Source organism: Canis lupus, chromosome 37 (assembly GCF_011100685.1).
Source record: "Canis lupus familiaris isolate Mischka breed German Shepherd chromosome 37, alternate assembly UU_Cfam_GSD_1.0, whole genome shotgun sequence".
In the NCBI taxonomy this organism is placed as follows: domain Eukaryota; kingdom Metazoa; phylum Chordata; class Mammalia; order Carnivora; family Canidae; genus Canis; species Canis lupus.
In genome coordinates this window covers 20647003-20660504 of record NC_049258.1, presented here as the reverse complement: position 1 = coordinate 20660504, position 13502 = coordinate 20647003, and the positions used below count along the sequence as shown (strand labels likewise).

Genomic DNA, 13502 nt, shown 5'->3' with positions numbered 1-13502 from the left:
ATCTTTCCTATGATCATTTTAAGAGATATTATATAATAATGTTGATTATGTGCAGGGCCCTATATCAAACATGTAAAACACCACGGTAGCAGAATACAACATCCCTACCTTCAAGTCTTTGCATTATGGTGGAAGAATATATACAATTACTGGATAAGGATATAATATGGCTAGAAGTAAACATTCATTACACAATAATAAATGCTACCGTTGCATTTCTGGTCAATAAATTTGAATATGATATTTAGAATGAGATAGATGATAGTTGAAGTAATTGGGAACACAGGAGGAAAAGGAGGACAGAGAGACTGTACCTATTTTAGTTTCTACAGATGTCTGCTAATATTTGCATGTACATACACATCTGGTAGATTGGTTCCAACACATCTGGTAGATTACTGCCTTCTCAAATAATATTTCTTTTCTATCTTTTCCTGAAAACATCTGATACACATACTTTGAAACACTCAAAGTAGAAATCCAACCACCTTTAACTGCCATGATTCTTACTCACACATGGAAATTAGCAGTCCTATCAACATCTTATATGTAACGTGCACACACACACACATACATGTTCCAAGTGATGTGACTGTTTTTAAACTCATATATAATATTCACTCAACATATATTTGTTGAACATCTCCCAAATGCCAGGCACCATGAAAGGTGTTAGGGATTAAATATGAATGAGATACTGGCCTTGTCTCAAGGAATTAAAGACTAGCTGAATAAAAACAACAAATCCCCTACCACATTCTTTAGTAAAATAGTTGATAAGAAAAAAAATGTTGTAACATATTAAGAACTCCCTGTGAGATGAATATTCCATAAAACAACAACAACAAAAAAAAACCACGATGTTTACAAAACCCATTTTAGTATCTGTGTCCAATACCAAATTCTGCACATTAATGTTAAAAATCCTTGGTTTAATATCCAATGAGATTAAACAGGCAGAGTTCTGAAGGAAGGTGTCATTTAGTGAAGTTATGAAAGAGTAACCATGATATAGAAAATGACAAAAAAAGAATAAAAATGACTACTTAAGTGTGATAATAAACACACAGAAGAGAAAAAGGTACAACAAGTGACAGGATGGTATTTACTAAGTAAAACTTAAGTTTAGCCAGTAAAACTTAAAGATTAAATGACTTTCAAGACTTCACATAAAAAATCTGTGTTCATATTACAAAAACTATAGGTTGTGTTCAATTCTCACCAAAATCTGAGTATCTGTAGCCTGTTCTTGGACCATCTGAATTGCTTTTGCCAGGTCTTCTTCACCTTCTGGAATGCTAAAATTGTCATCTGCTATCTAAATCAAAAAGAAAGAGGATAGGAAGAGCAAGCAGGCAACCTTACTTCATTTCAGAAATATTTTTTCCTCAGAAAACAATGGATCAAAAAATATATACCTTATATAAGACCCCATGTTATTCTGAAGTTCTGTGACAAATGAATAACTAACAAGCAGGAAGCTTTCTGACTTCCTAGTAAACATCATTCAATGTCACCTCTGATAAACTCCAGATCAGCTTATGGGCATCTACTCTCATCTATAATGACAAATGTAGTCTAACAACTCTGCTGAGAAAAAAAAAAAGTAAGGCTACTTCTCTTTTGTAACTACTAGCAACTGCCAATCTCTAGTTTAAAAAATAAAAAAATAAAAAATAAAACTCACTGCCTAGATATTAAGCTCTTGGAAGAATGCAATTGATTCTAATTATGACACTAATAATGATGGTTCATACTTACCATGTGCTTCTTATTTTTTTTTTCCATGTGCTTCTTATGTGCTGATCAGTTCTATGCCTTTTATATGAACCCTTCAGTAATTTCATGTGGCACATATTCATATTATCTCTATTTTACTAGTAGTAATAAAAAGCTTATCTACTGTTTTTTCTTTTACTTGCCCAAGCCACAAACTGCCAGGCTTGCTTCCACAGTTGTACTTACAGCGTCTGTCATCTAGGAGCTACTACTGTATGGGCCATGTTTCTGATGTAATGAGAAGTCCCATCCAAACAGAGAATTAAAGGGAAGATTTGAGACAGGAACTACACTACACAGAATTATAGTTAAGCTGAAAGGAAGCCTGGGATCTGAGCTGCAGCCCATAGTGGGACTCTGGGAAACCCATCCAAGAGCAGAATGGATATTAGGGAATGCCTGCTGAACGAAATGACAGTCTGGAGTCAGTATCCACAAGGCAAAGGATAAGGAGCGAAATTTGAAGCCCAACTAACAGGAAAACCAAAAGAGCCAGATGCATTAACCAATCTAAACTTTCAAATAGAACTTTCATGCTTCACTCTTAAATAGTTGATACTAAGTTTGGAAAACTAGCATCTCTTAAGGAAAACAAAAAAATAAAACAAAATAGAATGAATGTTTCCTAAGAATGACTAGTGAATTTATAGATTAAATACCTAAAATGAAAAAATTACCTCTTCATATTCATAATCATCTTCAGATGCTTCAGTTATGGCGACCTCTGAAATCTTGTCAAGTGTCAATCTCAAAATATGTGGAAGAAAATGATTTAAAATTGATTTGACCTTAAAATTCAGTTTCAGATCCATATATCTTACCAGTTGGTAAATGTAATTTAAGCTCTTTTCAAAATTTCTCTTCCCCATACAACCTACAAACACAAGTATTTTCAAACAAAAATATTTTTTGTTATTTTAAATTATTGTTCTACATAACCCAAACTCATGAAAGACTATCTTCCCATATGTCTATTTACTATCTAATGATTTCCAATTCAACTCTAAGAAGGCTTAGGAAGAGATAATAAAATGATGGACAGGAAAACTATGGCAGTAAGTTTTTTAAATTTATCTCCAACTTACTTAATTTCTTAGAGCTCCTGAGTCAATCACAGTGCACTCTGACTTCTTTATTTAAAATATTATGAATTTTTAAAAAGCACACCAATAAATATAAGTAAAAAGCATTTAAATGTTTTCACAATAAAAGTTATTTAAATCACTGCTTTTTTATTATATAGTTCAATTTTAAAATTAAATTTTCTTCTCAGGAAAGGCAGACTAATTTTTAAGTAAATGTAAACTATACAGTAATCATAATTCAATAATTCACAAATTATCAAGAAATAAGCATTAAAATATAAATGGAAATGACTCTAATAAAAAATTCTAACAACACCATTTTAAGACTTTCAAAAATTACAAGTTATTGTAAGTACAAATGAAAACTTCAAAATAACATTTAATTTCCAAAGAAATCAAAACATACACCAGTAACATTATTTTGTTGGTTAGTAGGTTTACATTTTTTTCCTAACATACATACATGATTATGCCAAGTTCAAGATGCATGAAATTAAACACTTTAACATATAGTAGTGGTTGTGAAAATCAAAGATGAGATTAGCCTAGTTTTCATCCTGCTGCTGGTTATGAGAAATTGTCTTCCAAAACTTAGCTAAAAGTGTATATAATAAATTATACCATTTATAGTAAGAACTGATATCACTTACACAGTATTTAATAAAAGCCAGGCATTGTCCCTGGGGGCTTTACATGATGAATTAACTCACTTCATCTTCATCCTACCTACAAGCTATTATCATCTCCATTTCATAGATCAGGACTCACACCCACAAGGTCATTCAACTAGGACCTAAGACCGTTGGGAATCAGCCCCAGAGTTAAGTTTCACTATGCTATACTTAAACCTTTCATTATTCCATATTTGTTTCCTGTACTGTGCAAACACTTGAAGTGTTTGCCAAGTATCTTCCACACAGTTCTAAACCTCTAAAAGATAAGTAATGCAGTCTTGTTACTCAGCTCCATCATAAGCTGTAACTTTTCATTGTTTGCTTTATCCACTTGAGACACTTAAGCCATAAGACAGTTATGACCAATCCTTGGGAACTAGACACTGTCAAAAGACCACTATTTTATTGTCAAACAAGAGTATATCTCCCAAAAATACGGTGAAAAGTAATCTAGGCTTAAAAAAAAAAAAAAAAAAAAAAAAACTAGTTAATTTAACTAAACTAATTAAAATAACCAACTAAATAACTAATTAAAAACTAGTGTTTTAACTAGTGTGGTATATTAAACTACAGCAAAAAAAAAAAAAAAAAAAAAAAATTGCATACCTGCATCTGATCCTCTAACTTTGAACTTACCCATACAGGGTACTAGTACTGAAGTACCCACCTACAGCTATGGAAGTTTCCAATAGTACTGGCTTCACTCTCCTTTAATCTCTTGCCAGCAGCCTTCTTATAGACCATAAGGCTTCCACTAATAGTCTGTTCAAGGTATTTTAGCTTTCACTAACATCCTACTTAAAGAACTTCCAACATCTGTCCTATATTCATTTCTAGAACCACTCTAATACTTTAAAGTATCTCTTATGGTAGAACCCCATTTCAGGGTGCCTGGGTAGCTCAGCGGTTTAGCATCTACCTTTGGCCCAGGGCATAATCCTGGAGTCCCGCCTGGGATGGAGTCCCACATCAGGCTCCCTGCATGGAGCCTGCTTCTCCCTCTGCCTATGTCTCTGCCTCTCTCTCTCAGAAAAAAATAAATAAAATCTTTAAAAAAAAAAAAAAAAAAACATTATCAGGTGCCAAAATCTGTACTTTTTATCTTTTTATTATTGTTGCATAACCAACTCCCCAAAACTTAAGGTTTAACAATAAGTATCCATTATCTCACAGTATCCATGGTCAAGAATTCGGTGGCTTAGCTCGTGTATTTTCATTTGGGATCTCTCATGAGGCCTCAGTCAAGACTGAAGCCAAGCTTGCAGTCTTCTGAAGACTCAGCTGAGGCAATAGGATCCCTTTCAAAGATGGCTCTAACATTGTTGGCTGAAAGTTTTAATTCCTCCCCATGTGAGTCTCTCCATAAGTTTCTTAAGCATTCTCAAGACATAGTGGCTAGCTACCCCAGAATAAGCAAGAAAGCAAAGTGGAAGCCATAATAACTTTTATGGCCAAGCCTCAGAAGTCATACATCATCATTTCTTCACTATTCTATTGGTTACATAAGTCAATCCTATTCAATATATAAAGGAACTATATAGGAGCATGAGGACCAGGATATGGAGATCACTGGGCATCATTTTGAAAGCCAGCAACCATAATACCTTAAGAGTTTTCAAGAGTATTAAAAGTGTAAATCATTTAGAATGGTGCCTGGCTCATAGTAAATGCTATGTAAGTATTTGTTATTGTTCTCCTTTTCTAGAAAGAGATGAGTACCTGTGGAGAAGTCTCATAAGTCTTTCATGGTCCAGTTCCCCCATGCATTAAGATGAATGGATTATTAAAATACATTCTAAATTTTCCACTTTTCTAAATTTATATTTTTCCGACATATTTTCACTTCATTAGATAAAATTTCCTGAAGTTCAGCTACAGGAAATCAGTCTCTTTTTTTTATGGAAAAGAATGCCCTTTTCTGCATGACATTTACTAAAACTTTATTTTGTAAGAAATCACTTATCTTTAAGTCCCCAGAAAAGTAATACCACCCTTCCATCATCACTGCTCACACCATAATACATTCCACAAAGATGTAAATATTCCAAAATCATTTGGACAGACTTTAAAATTGTAAATAAGCCAACTGATAAGATTAATGTGAGGAAGAAACATGAAAGCATAGGATGTTAAACATGGCAATATGTAGAAGAAAAAAGTGATTTGTCCTCAAAGCTTTGGAAATATCAAACTTGCTATACTGCTACCTAGAAAAATACAGAAGGCAACAGCTTTCAAACCCTAATAATATACTGTTTCCCCCCAAATCAAAAAGAATAAATGAAAAAATACCATTTTATAAAGCTTAAAAAGTACTGTCATATGGAGCACTATCATATTTATTTCCACAACAATCCTGTGAAATTAAGTAACATAGTCTTTTCTAAAGAAAGAAAGAAAGAAAGAAAGAAAGAAAGAAAGAAAGAAAGAAAGAAAAAGAAAGAAAGAAAGAAAGAAACTGAATTAGGGAGATTAAGAATTGCCAAAAATCATACTCCTAGAAGTGACGGAGGCAAATTTCCTAAATAAAAAGATCAGGAATTTTCTACAATATTGTATTTCTGCAGTTTCTACACGTTTCTACAGTGACACAAAAAAACTGCAATTTTTACTAAATTCCTAGGCAATGAACCCTCACTTGTTTTCCAAACTCTCAAGTGTTATGTTACCAACAGCTAAATCAAATCATTTAAATAGCTCAATTTGAAGGCCCTAAAGGAGGGAGAAGTATAAGAGAGCAATGGGGCAACAGACCCAAACATAAAATCAGCCAAGGGCAAGACATTAATAAGACAAAAGGTCAGGAAGAGGACAAACATTCAATATAGGAGCCACTATTTTCCTTGATTGGTATTTTCAATATCCACAAAAATGATTTGTACAGAAAAATCTTCCCAGGAGCAACTGAATTGAAATGTGATGTTGCAGTGTTACTGAAGAAATATATGTACTTTGGCATGCATCTGTCTATATAGCTTAGCTGGATAACACCACATGGACAAATGCACAAACAAATCCCCAAATGACTGTGTGGCAGCTTACAAATACGCATAAATACAAAATATAAAATAAGTAATATGGAAATTAAAAGAGAAAGAGAAATAAGACAAAGGTAAAGCTGCAGTACATGCCATAAAGTTTCACGAACTTTGTTAAACCTAAGTCACATGACCCAAAGCTTCCCAGCAGTCAGTGTAAAGAGGGGAATGTAATCAGATACCAATTCAGTATCCATCCAATGAAAAAAGATGAGTTTCTCCGCAGATATACAGCAGAACTGGTTCTGAAGCCTGAGAGAAATTACACTCTTCAGTTCTCATAAAGAGAACACTGCAAACTGTACAGATGTTGATTCCCTTGGCCTTTGGGACAGCCAGAAAGACTAAATGATGCAAGATCTGATGCAATCAGAAAAAAGGTGTAAAAAAGGTTGGAAAGCATTGCTTCAGAAACAATGTTGCCAGGACAGGAATAAACAATTGACCAAGAATTGCCTGAATGATAAAAAACCCTCTACTCTCGTTCTATTTTTCCTGGACAACTTTCTCATGTGTAATCTCATCTCTTAGGTGATCTATTCTCCAGGAAATGTCCATACAACTAAGCTGGTCATAGTTCTCAGAAAAAGTGATTTTTTTTTCCATTGCAGAATAAGCCAGAATTCTGTCTTAAAATCAGTTTGTTAATGCCAACCTGATTCTGAGCCCTTACAGAACTCCCTTCGTATTATATGCCTAGTATTCCTTCAAAGAACATTGTTGAATTCCATTTCCAAAATTTTTTTTTTCATCCTTTCTATTCCCTTCAGATGTAGCCATTACCTCTCTGTCTGCTTGAAGTTAACTTGACATTAAATATTGTGCCCAGTTTTCTAGTCTGCTCTTGCAGACTGGGCTCTTGCCCAGTAAAACTCCTCCAGTTTTACCGTCTGTGATTTCCCTTCCTCCCTTCCTCCCTGACCACAGCCCACAGCACCACCGAGTTCTAGGCCAGGTTCCATATCCTAGAGTCAGAGCCTATACTCAGACCAAGTACTCATTCCACATCTCCACTTGCTATGGAAGAAATTTAGTAGGACTTGTGATTTTACATACCATGAATCGGTTCCCTGGTACCTGGTCACCATGAGTGAACTAACTGATAGTTTCTCCACTAGCAGAATCTGTACCAGATCCTAACCTTATAGACCCTCTCAGAAAACAGCCCAATATACATTCACACTGAAACTACCAGGAAACCCTAAATCCATCACAGCACTACAGAAGACACAACTGCAAGAAGACACAGAGAAGCATTTCAGCTGGTGTAATGGAGCAGAGCTTGAGGTGACAGTTGATTCAACAGGGTCACAAACAAGGTTCTGCAAATGGACCACAGCCAGAAAGCTATGAACAATTTTCAGATGTGAGCACCATACAAAGTTCCTCACACACTGGTCTCTTCCACTGCTGCAATGGAGGTAGTGATCACTGCCAGCAGCAGCATCTTTATAAAGAACTGGAGTGAAACATATAGCTAATTATATTTTACATGATTTCCCAAAGCTACTATAGACAGAAATTGCTTTGTAATCTTTGCCATCACTACAGAGCCAATATACACAGAGGCAATCTAAAATCTAGCCTGGATCCTCCATGATCAACATTTTACTTACTAAATTGAAATAAAAGTACTGTAAATAGCGAACATCATAGCCACTGTCCCCTTTCTTAAGAATGCCAGTTTAAATAATGTAAGATCACTAAAATAATATATACCAAAGATGGCAAGTAACTGGCACACTTGCTTCCACTCCCCCCACCATTGTTGTTTGTTTTTTGCAGTCTTTCCCACCAAGTCTTCAGGAGGTCTTAGAACTCTTATTAATACCACATACCAGGGAGTCATGGACTCAGCACAAGTGCAAATTTATTGACTACCCCTGACCCAGACATCACTGTCATCTTCTGCCTCAAAAGCTGGAAAATAACGTTTTTTTCAAAATATAAAGCCCATCATTCTCATAGTGGATGGTGGTTTAAGTTTACCCAACTTCTAAGCCAGATATCCAAGGATATGAGCTCTACATATTATACCTCTTATCTGAAAATCTAAAGGCTAGTAGTTAAGAAATTTGTAGACATCCTTGTTACTTCAATTATACTACTTAGACCAGCACCTACAGCACCCGCAGCACCTGGGAGCTTGTTAACAACGCAGAATCTCAGCCCTGACTGGGACTTACTGAATTAGTCTTCTTTTAAAGATCCAAATTTTTTTTATTCATGTGCACATTAAAGTTTGCCTAGACTAGAGGACACACAACAAAATACAATTTTACAATTTGTTCTTTCCAATAGCTCGTAACTTTCATGCATATAAAATGCAATGAAAGATTGTGTAGGGATGTCATTTAGAAAACAAGCATGCATCTTATCACATGGGTTATCTAAGTGTGATCACCATAGTTCAGGTGACTAGTGAAATCCTTAATTCTGCCTTTTCAGAAACAATTGACTTTGGGATTGCATTCAGAGTTGATTAGCTTCAAAGGACTGGCTAAAGTCTCAGACACTGCCATTGGGGCCAAAGGAGACCTTCTTCAGTGGTCAGCAAACTTATGTCAATTATCTAAGTAGCCAAATTCTTAGTGCTGGAATGCCTTTGAAAGATAATCAAAATCTAGTTAGGGGAGTAAGAGAATCAGTGCAAAAGGAAGTACCTATAACAAAAACAATAGTTTGGAGCTCCACTTTCCTAGAGTCCCTGTTTTCCATTATTCTTCCTTGAACTTTCAACAAGTAGCAACAAAATCAATTCAGTATTAACTTTCTTAGTACAATTCATTCCAGCCAATTGGAATGGGCATTCCCAAATGTCCAAAGCCACACATTAGCCGCAGTTTCTACTGCAACTGAAAACCTTACCCAAGTGGTACCGATTTCTAACAAAATTCATTCACAAAAACGACCTTTACAAACACTTGACCCTTTACAAAGCACATAGTTAAAACCTAGCCCTATATTTTACAATGTTGCAAAAATCTTTCTAAGGAAGAGTTCTCCAGAGGACTTTTAACTGCATAAACAGATTTCTTAAAAGCTCTGGAGATAGCTAAGAAAGGAACTATGTGCACGCATGTTTGTATCTTGCCTTGTGGAAGTTTAAAGCATAAAAGCAATGATACTGTAACCACTTCAGAAGAGAAGCAGGTAACACCTACACCTTTACAGGTAGTAGGTTACAAAGAAGGGGTGTTGCAGGAGTAAGTTATTTTTCCTGAATACATTCTCTAAGCTCATAAAGAACATAGGGGCTTTACTAATGAAGCCATTACCCTCATGGTGGATTCTGGGTGTTTCTGGTTTGGGCCCTGTTAGTCTGTACATGTTCTTTATGTTTGAATGTTTAATGGCAAAGAAAAGGGTGACTTCCTGGAGAATTAGAGTCAACGTCTTTCAAAGACTTACTATTGATATCTTGATATCTAGTGTTCTAAGGAGCATCTGTTCCGTCATAAATAAGGGAAGCCCAAGAGCAAATGCAGATTAGAAGTGATAAAGTATATGTAGAAAGTACAGAACATCAGATTTCTGATTCATTTGTGCATAACTTTTATTTATCCACTGTGATAGCTCAATTAAATTACCTGAGAGCTAAAGACTTTAAACTCAAGAAAGTCTCACTTCAGCAACTATCATAATTACCTTAAGAAACAATGTCAAATAACATTATACAGTCAACTCTTAATTATGCATGTTAAGAGAGCCCAGGGATACAGGGATAATTGGCAATCAAAAGTAATCCTCAAACTTCATTTTAACTAAGGGTTAAAGCCTCTCTCATGACTAAACCTCTTACCTAAACACTTAATGTAGGAAAATTGGCAAAATATGTAGTTTTGCTATCCCTCAACTACCCTTTGGTTGAAACTCAAAATATCAGACAGCTAAAGAAAGATGAAAGAAAAGCAAAGGGGCCAGATAATTCAGAAACTGGATAATAAAATCCTAAAAAGAGTTGCTTATATTTACAAATATGATTATCTGGAGAATTCCTTGTAAGACAGGTTTTCTGCTATGTATCCGCAGTTGTGACTCAGCAGTCCCCCTGAAAATTCAGTAAACCTAAAAGCTGTGCTATACTGGAGTTCCAAAAAGTGCAAAAAAAAGTTAACTCAGTGTGCTCTGTCTCATGTTAACAAATTATGTGTTACAGAAATCATCTTGATGTAGACAAAAATAAGATGCCTGGTTGCCACTCGCTACCAGGGACCCTAGGTAACTTTATACTTGATGTAGGTTAAGTTCTCAAAGAACTGTTGACCCATTTCTGGATTTAAAAGGGGAATGTTACTGGAAAAGACAGCTATTTAGAGCTACCAAGAATATAAAACCCTCATTTAAGACACTAAGGTACCCACAGATCTTATTTAAATTGATCTTGAACTATTCAAACTGACATGCCTATAAAAACTCATGTTTGGGGGATCCCTGGGTGGCGCAGCGGTTTGGCGCCTGCCTTTGGCCCAGGGCGCGATCCTGGAGACCTGGGATCGAATCCCACTTCGGGCTCCCGGTGCATGGAGCCTGCTTCTTCCTCTGCCTATGCCTCTGCCCCTCTCTCTCTCTCTCTCTTTGTGACTATCATAAATAAATAAAAAAAGAAAACTTAAAAAAAAAAAAAAACTCATGTTTGCATTGAATAAAATACTACATATTTTGTTTGATCCTTGCAACTAAGTTCTTCAAAGCTCCGTGAAACACCGACGTGCAGAGTCCGAGTCAGGTCAGGTCCAAGCGTTGGCCAAAGGCCACGGGGCGAACCGCTGTTAGGTCTCTGAAGCCTTGGATTAAAGCTAGGGGCGGGGGGGGGGGGGGGGTGTTCATAGTCGGACGAAAAAAAAATAATAAGGTGGATTTTGGAGTCTCCTTGATGTCTTCAAGAATAAAACAGGTCACCATCTCTCTCCTACCTGCCTGGGAAAAAAAAAAAAAAAAAAAAGGTGGTATCTTTTTCCCCTGAGGTCTCCTTCTCCAGCGCAATTACTCCGCGTGCCTGGGGGAGGGGAGCTCTCCCCCACACACTGCTTGCTCTTCCATTGTTCTCGTACTTGCAGATAATTGTTCATTCGTCACCGTCTGACCTCTTCCTATCATCCCATTTCAGCTCTCCAGGTCCTCCCTTCGTGGCTTTAAAATCAAACATGCAGTGATCATCCTCAAACAGCCCGACCCGACGCTGCCTCGGGCGCCGACGGCCTGCGGACCCCGCCAGTCGGGGCCCATCTGCAGAGGCGCAGGTGGGGCGCTTCCGCCCGGGGGTGGCCCGGGGGCTCCTCCCAGCGGGACGCAGCAGCCCGGCCCCTGCGGACGGCGGCGGCGACCCTCCCGGCGGGCGGAGGCGCCTCCCGGCCCTCGAGGCCCGCGGGCATCCTGACCTGCGGCGCGGCCTCCAGCCTCCCGGGGCGCCCTCGCCCGCAAACCCGCTCCCGAGGGGCGCGCCTGCACGTAAGGATACGCTCCAGGTAGAAGGCGCCCTCGGCGGCCACCGCCTCCGCCGTGTCCCCGGCGGCCGCCAGGTCCAAGCCCAGCGCCTCTTCCAGCACCCGCAGGGCCGAGCCGGGCACCCCCGGCCTGGCAGCCATCGCCCCCGGCGGCCCGGCGCCTCCCGACAGCGGACGCCAACGCGCCCGCCCGCAACCGCCCGCAACTCTCGCGAGACTCTGACAAGCCTCGTCGCCCGCAACCGACGGCTCCGCGCCCCGTCGGAGCCCCCCGCCCTTCCCGGTTGCCACGGCAACGCTGTTGCCTAGCTACCCGGGGACGCACTTCCTCGAGTGGATGAGACGCGAAGCAAGAAAGGGTCAGCTTGGATTATATTCATTTTTTTCCTGAGCAAGGTTGGGTTTGTTTTTTTGTTTTTTTGTTTTTTTGTTTTGGGGGTGGGGGGGGTATTGGTTTTTTTTTTTTTTTTTCGTTTCGACCCTAACATTTCGTTCTCTTCCCTAAATTGCCTTTCTCCTGGTTCTTCACATGCCAATCTTCAGCCCCCTAAATTTAGGTGTGTGGAGACCCCGCGCAGACTCCTGGAAAAGAGCAAGAACCTCAGTACCTGGAATTTAAAAAAAAAGAGAGAGAGAGAGAGAGAAATCATAATGGAGAGACTGACAGGGGGACCTGCCAACCTCAGATGCCTCACGGTAAAGATCGAAGGTGGGTTAGGGCAGCCCCGGTGGTGCAGCGGTTTAGCACCTGCCTCCAGCCCACGGCGTGGTCCTGGAGACCCGGGATTGAGTCCTGCATCGGGCTCCCTCTGTGTCTCTCATGAATGAATAAATAAATAAATAAATATTAAAAAAAAAAAAAAAGGCTCAGGGTGGCCACCTTACTCAGTCTTTTTTGGGCTCCTTTAAAACATTTACCTGGACCTCTGTTGGGGGCTGATTTCACACGCCAGGACCTGGAAGAGCGCCTGCAGTGTGGATCCCTCTCCATTCTGTTTCTTGATGAAAACTGGACCAATTCCTGGATGAAAATTGGACCAAAGACCAATTCTTTATAAAAGCTCCCATTGATTGCCAAAAAAATTAAAAATAAAAACAATTGTGGTGACTTCCTAATGAGGTCATTGAGAGCCTGGGTGTTGGAACCCAGAGAGGATGCATTCAGAGAGCCTGGCTCCGCCACTTGCTAGTTAGGAAGCCTTGGGCAAACTATTGAATGCCTCTAGCCTCAGTTTCCTTATTTGTAAAATGAGGATGATGATATTACCTACAACAAAGCATTGTTTCAAGAGATAAAAATGTAAAAAAAAATAAATAAATAAGAACTTACCAGGCACAAAGACACCGAAATAGGTGTTAATTCTATTTTAGTCAATTGCTTAGTTTTGTTATTTCTTTTGGAATAATGAAGCCAAGGGTTACAATTAGTCATAATACTCCCTCATTTCTCATATCTATTATATTAATGAATCACTCTTT

General features: G+C 38.4%; 1 protein-coding gene across 6 annotated transcripts in view; it reads right to left on the bottom strand.

Moving 5' to 3' along the window:
- SPAG16 (sperm associated antigen 16) overlaps window positions 1-12200 on the bottom strand; it is a 907696-nt gene extending 895496 nt beyond the window's left edge. For all 6 annotated transcript variants that reach the window (XM_038585670.1, XM_038585671.1, XM_038585672.1 and 3 more), the window contains exons 1-3: window positions 12038-12200; window positions 2457-2503; window positions 1223-1318 (exon numbers count right to left, since the gene is read on the bottom strand). In XM_038585670.1, the coding sequence (XP_038441598.1) occupies window positions 1223-1318; window positions 2457-2503; window positions 12038-12164 (270 nt within the window). In that variant the 5' untranslated portion in view covers window positions 12165-12200. The remainder of the gene's footprint in view (window positions 1-1222; window positions 1319-2456; window positions 2504-12037) is intronic.
- Window positions 12201-13502: the final 1302 nt, after the last annotated feature.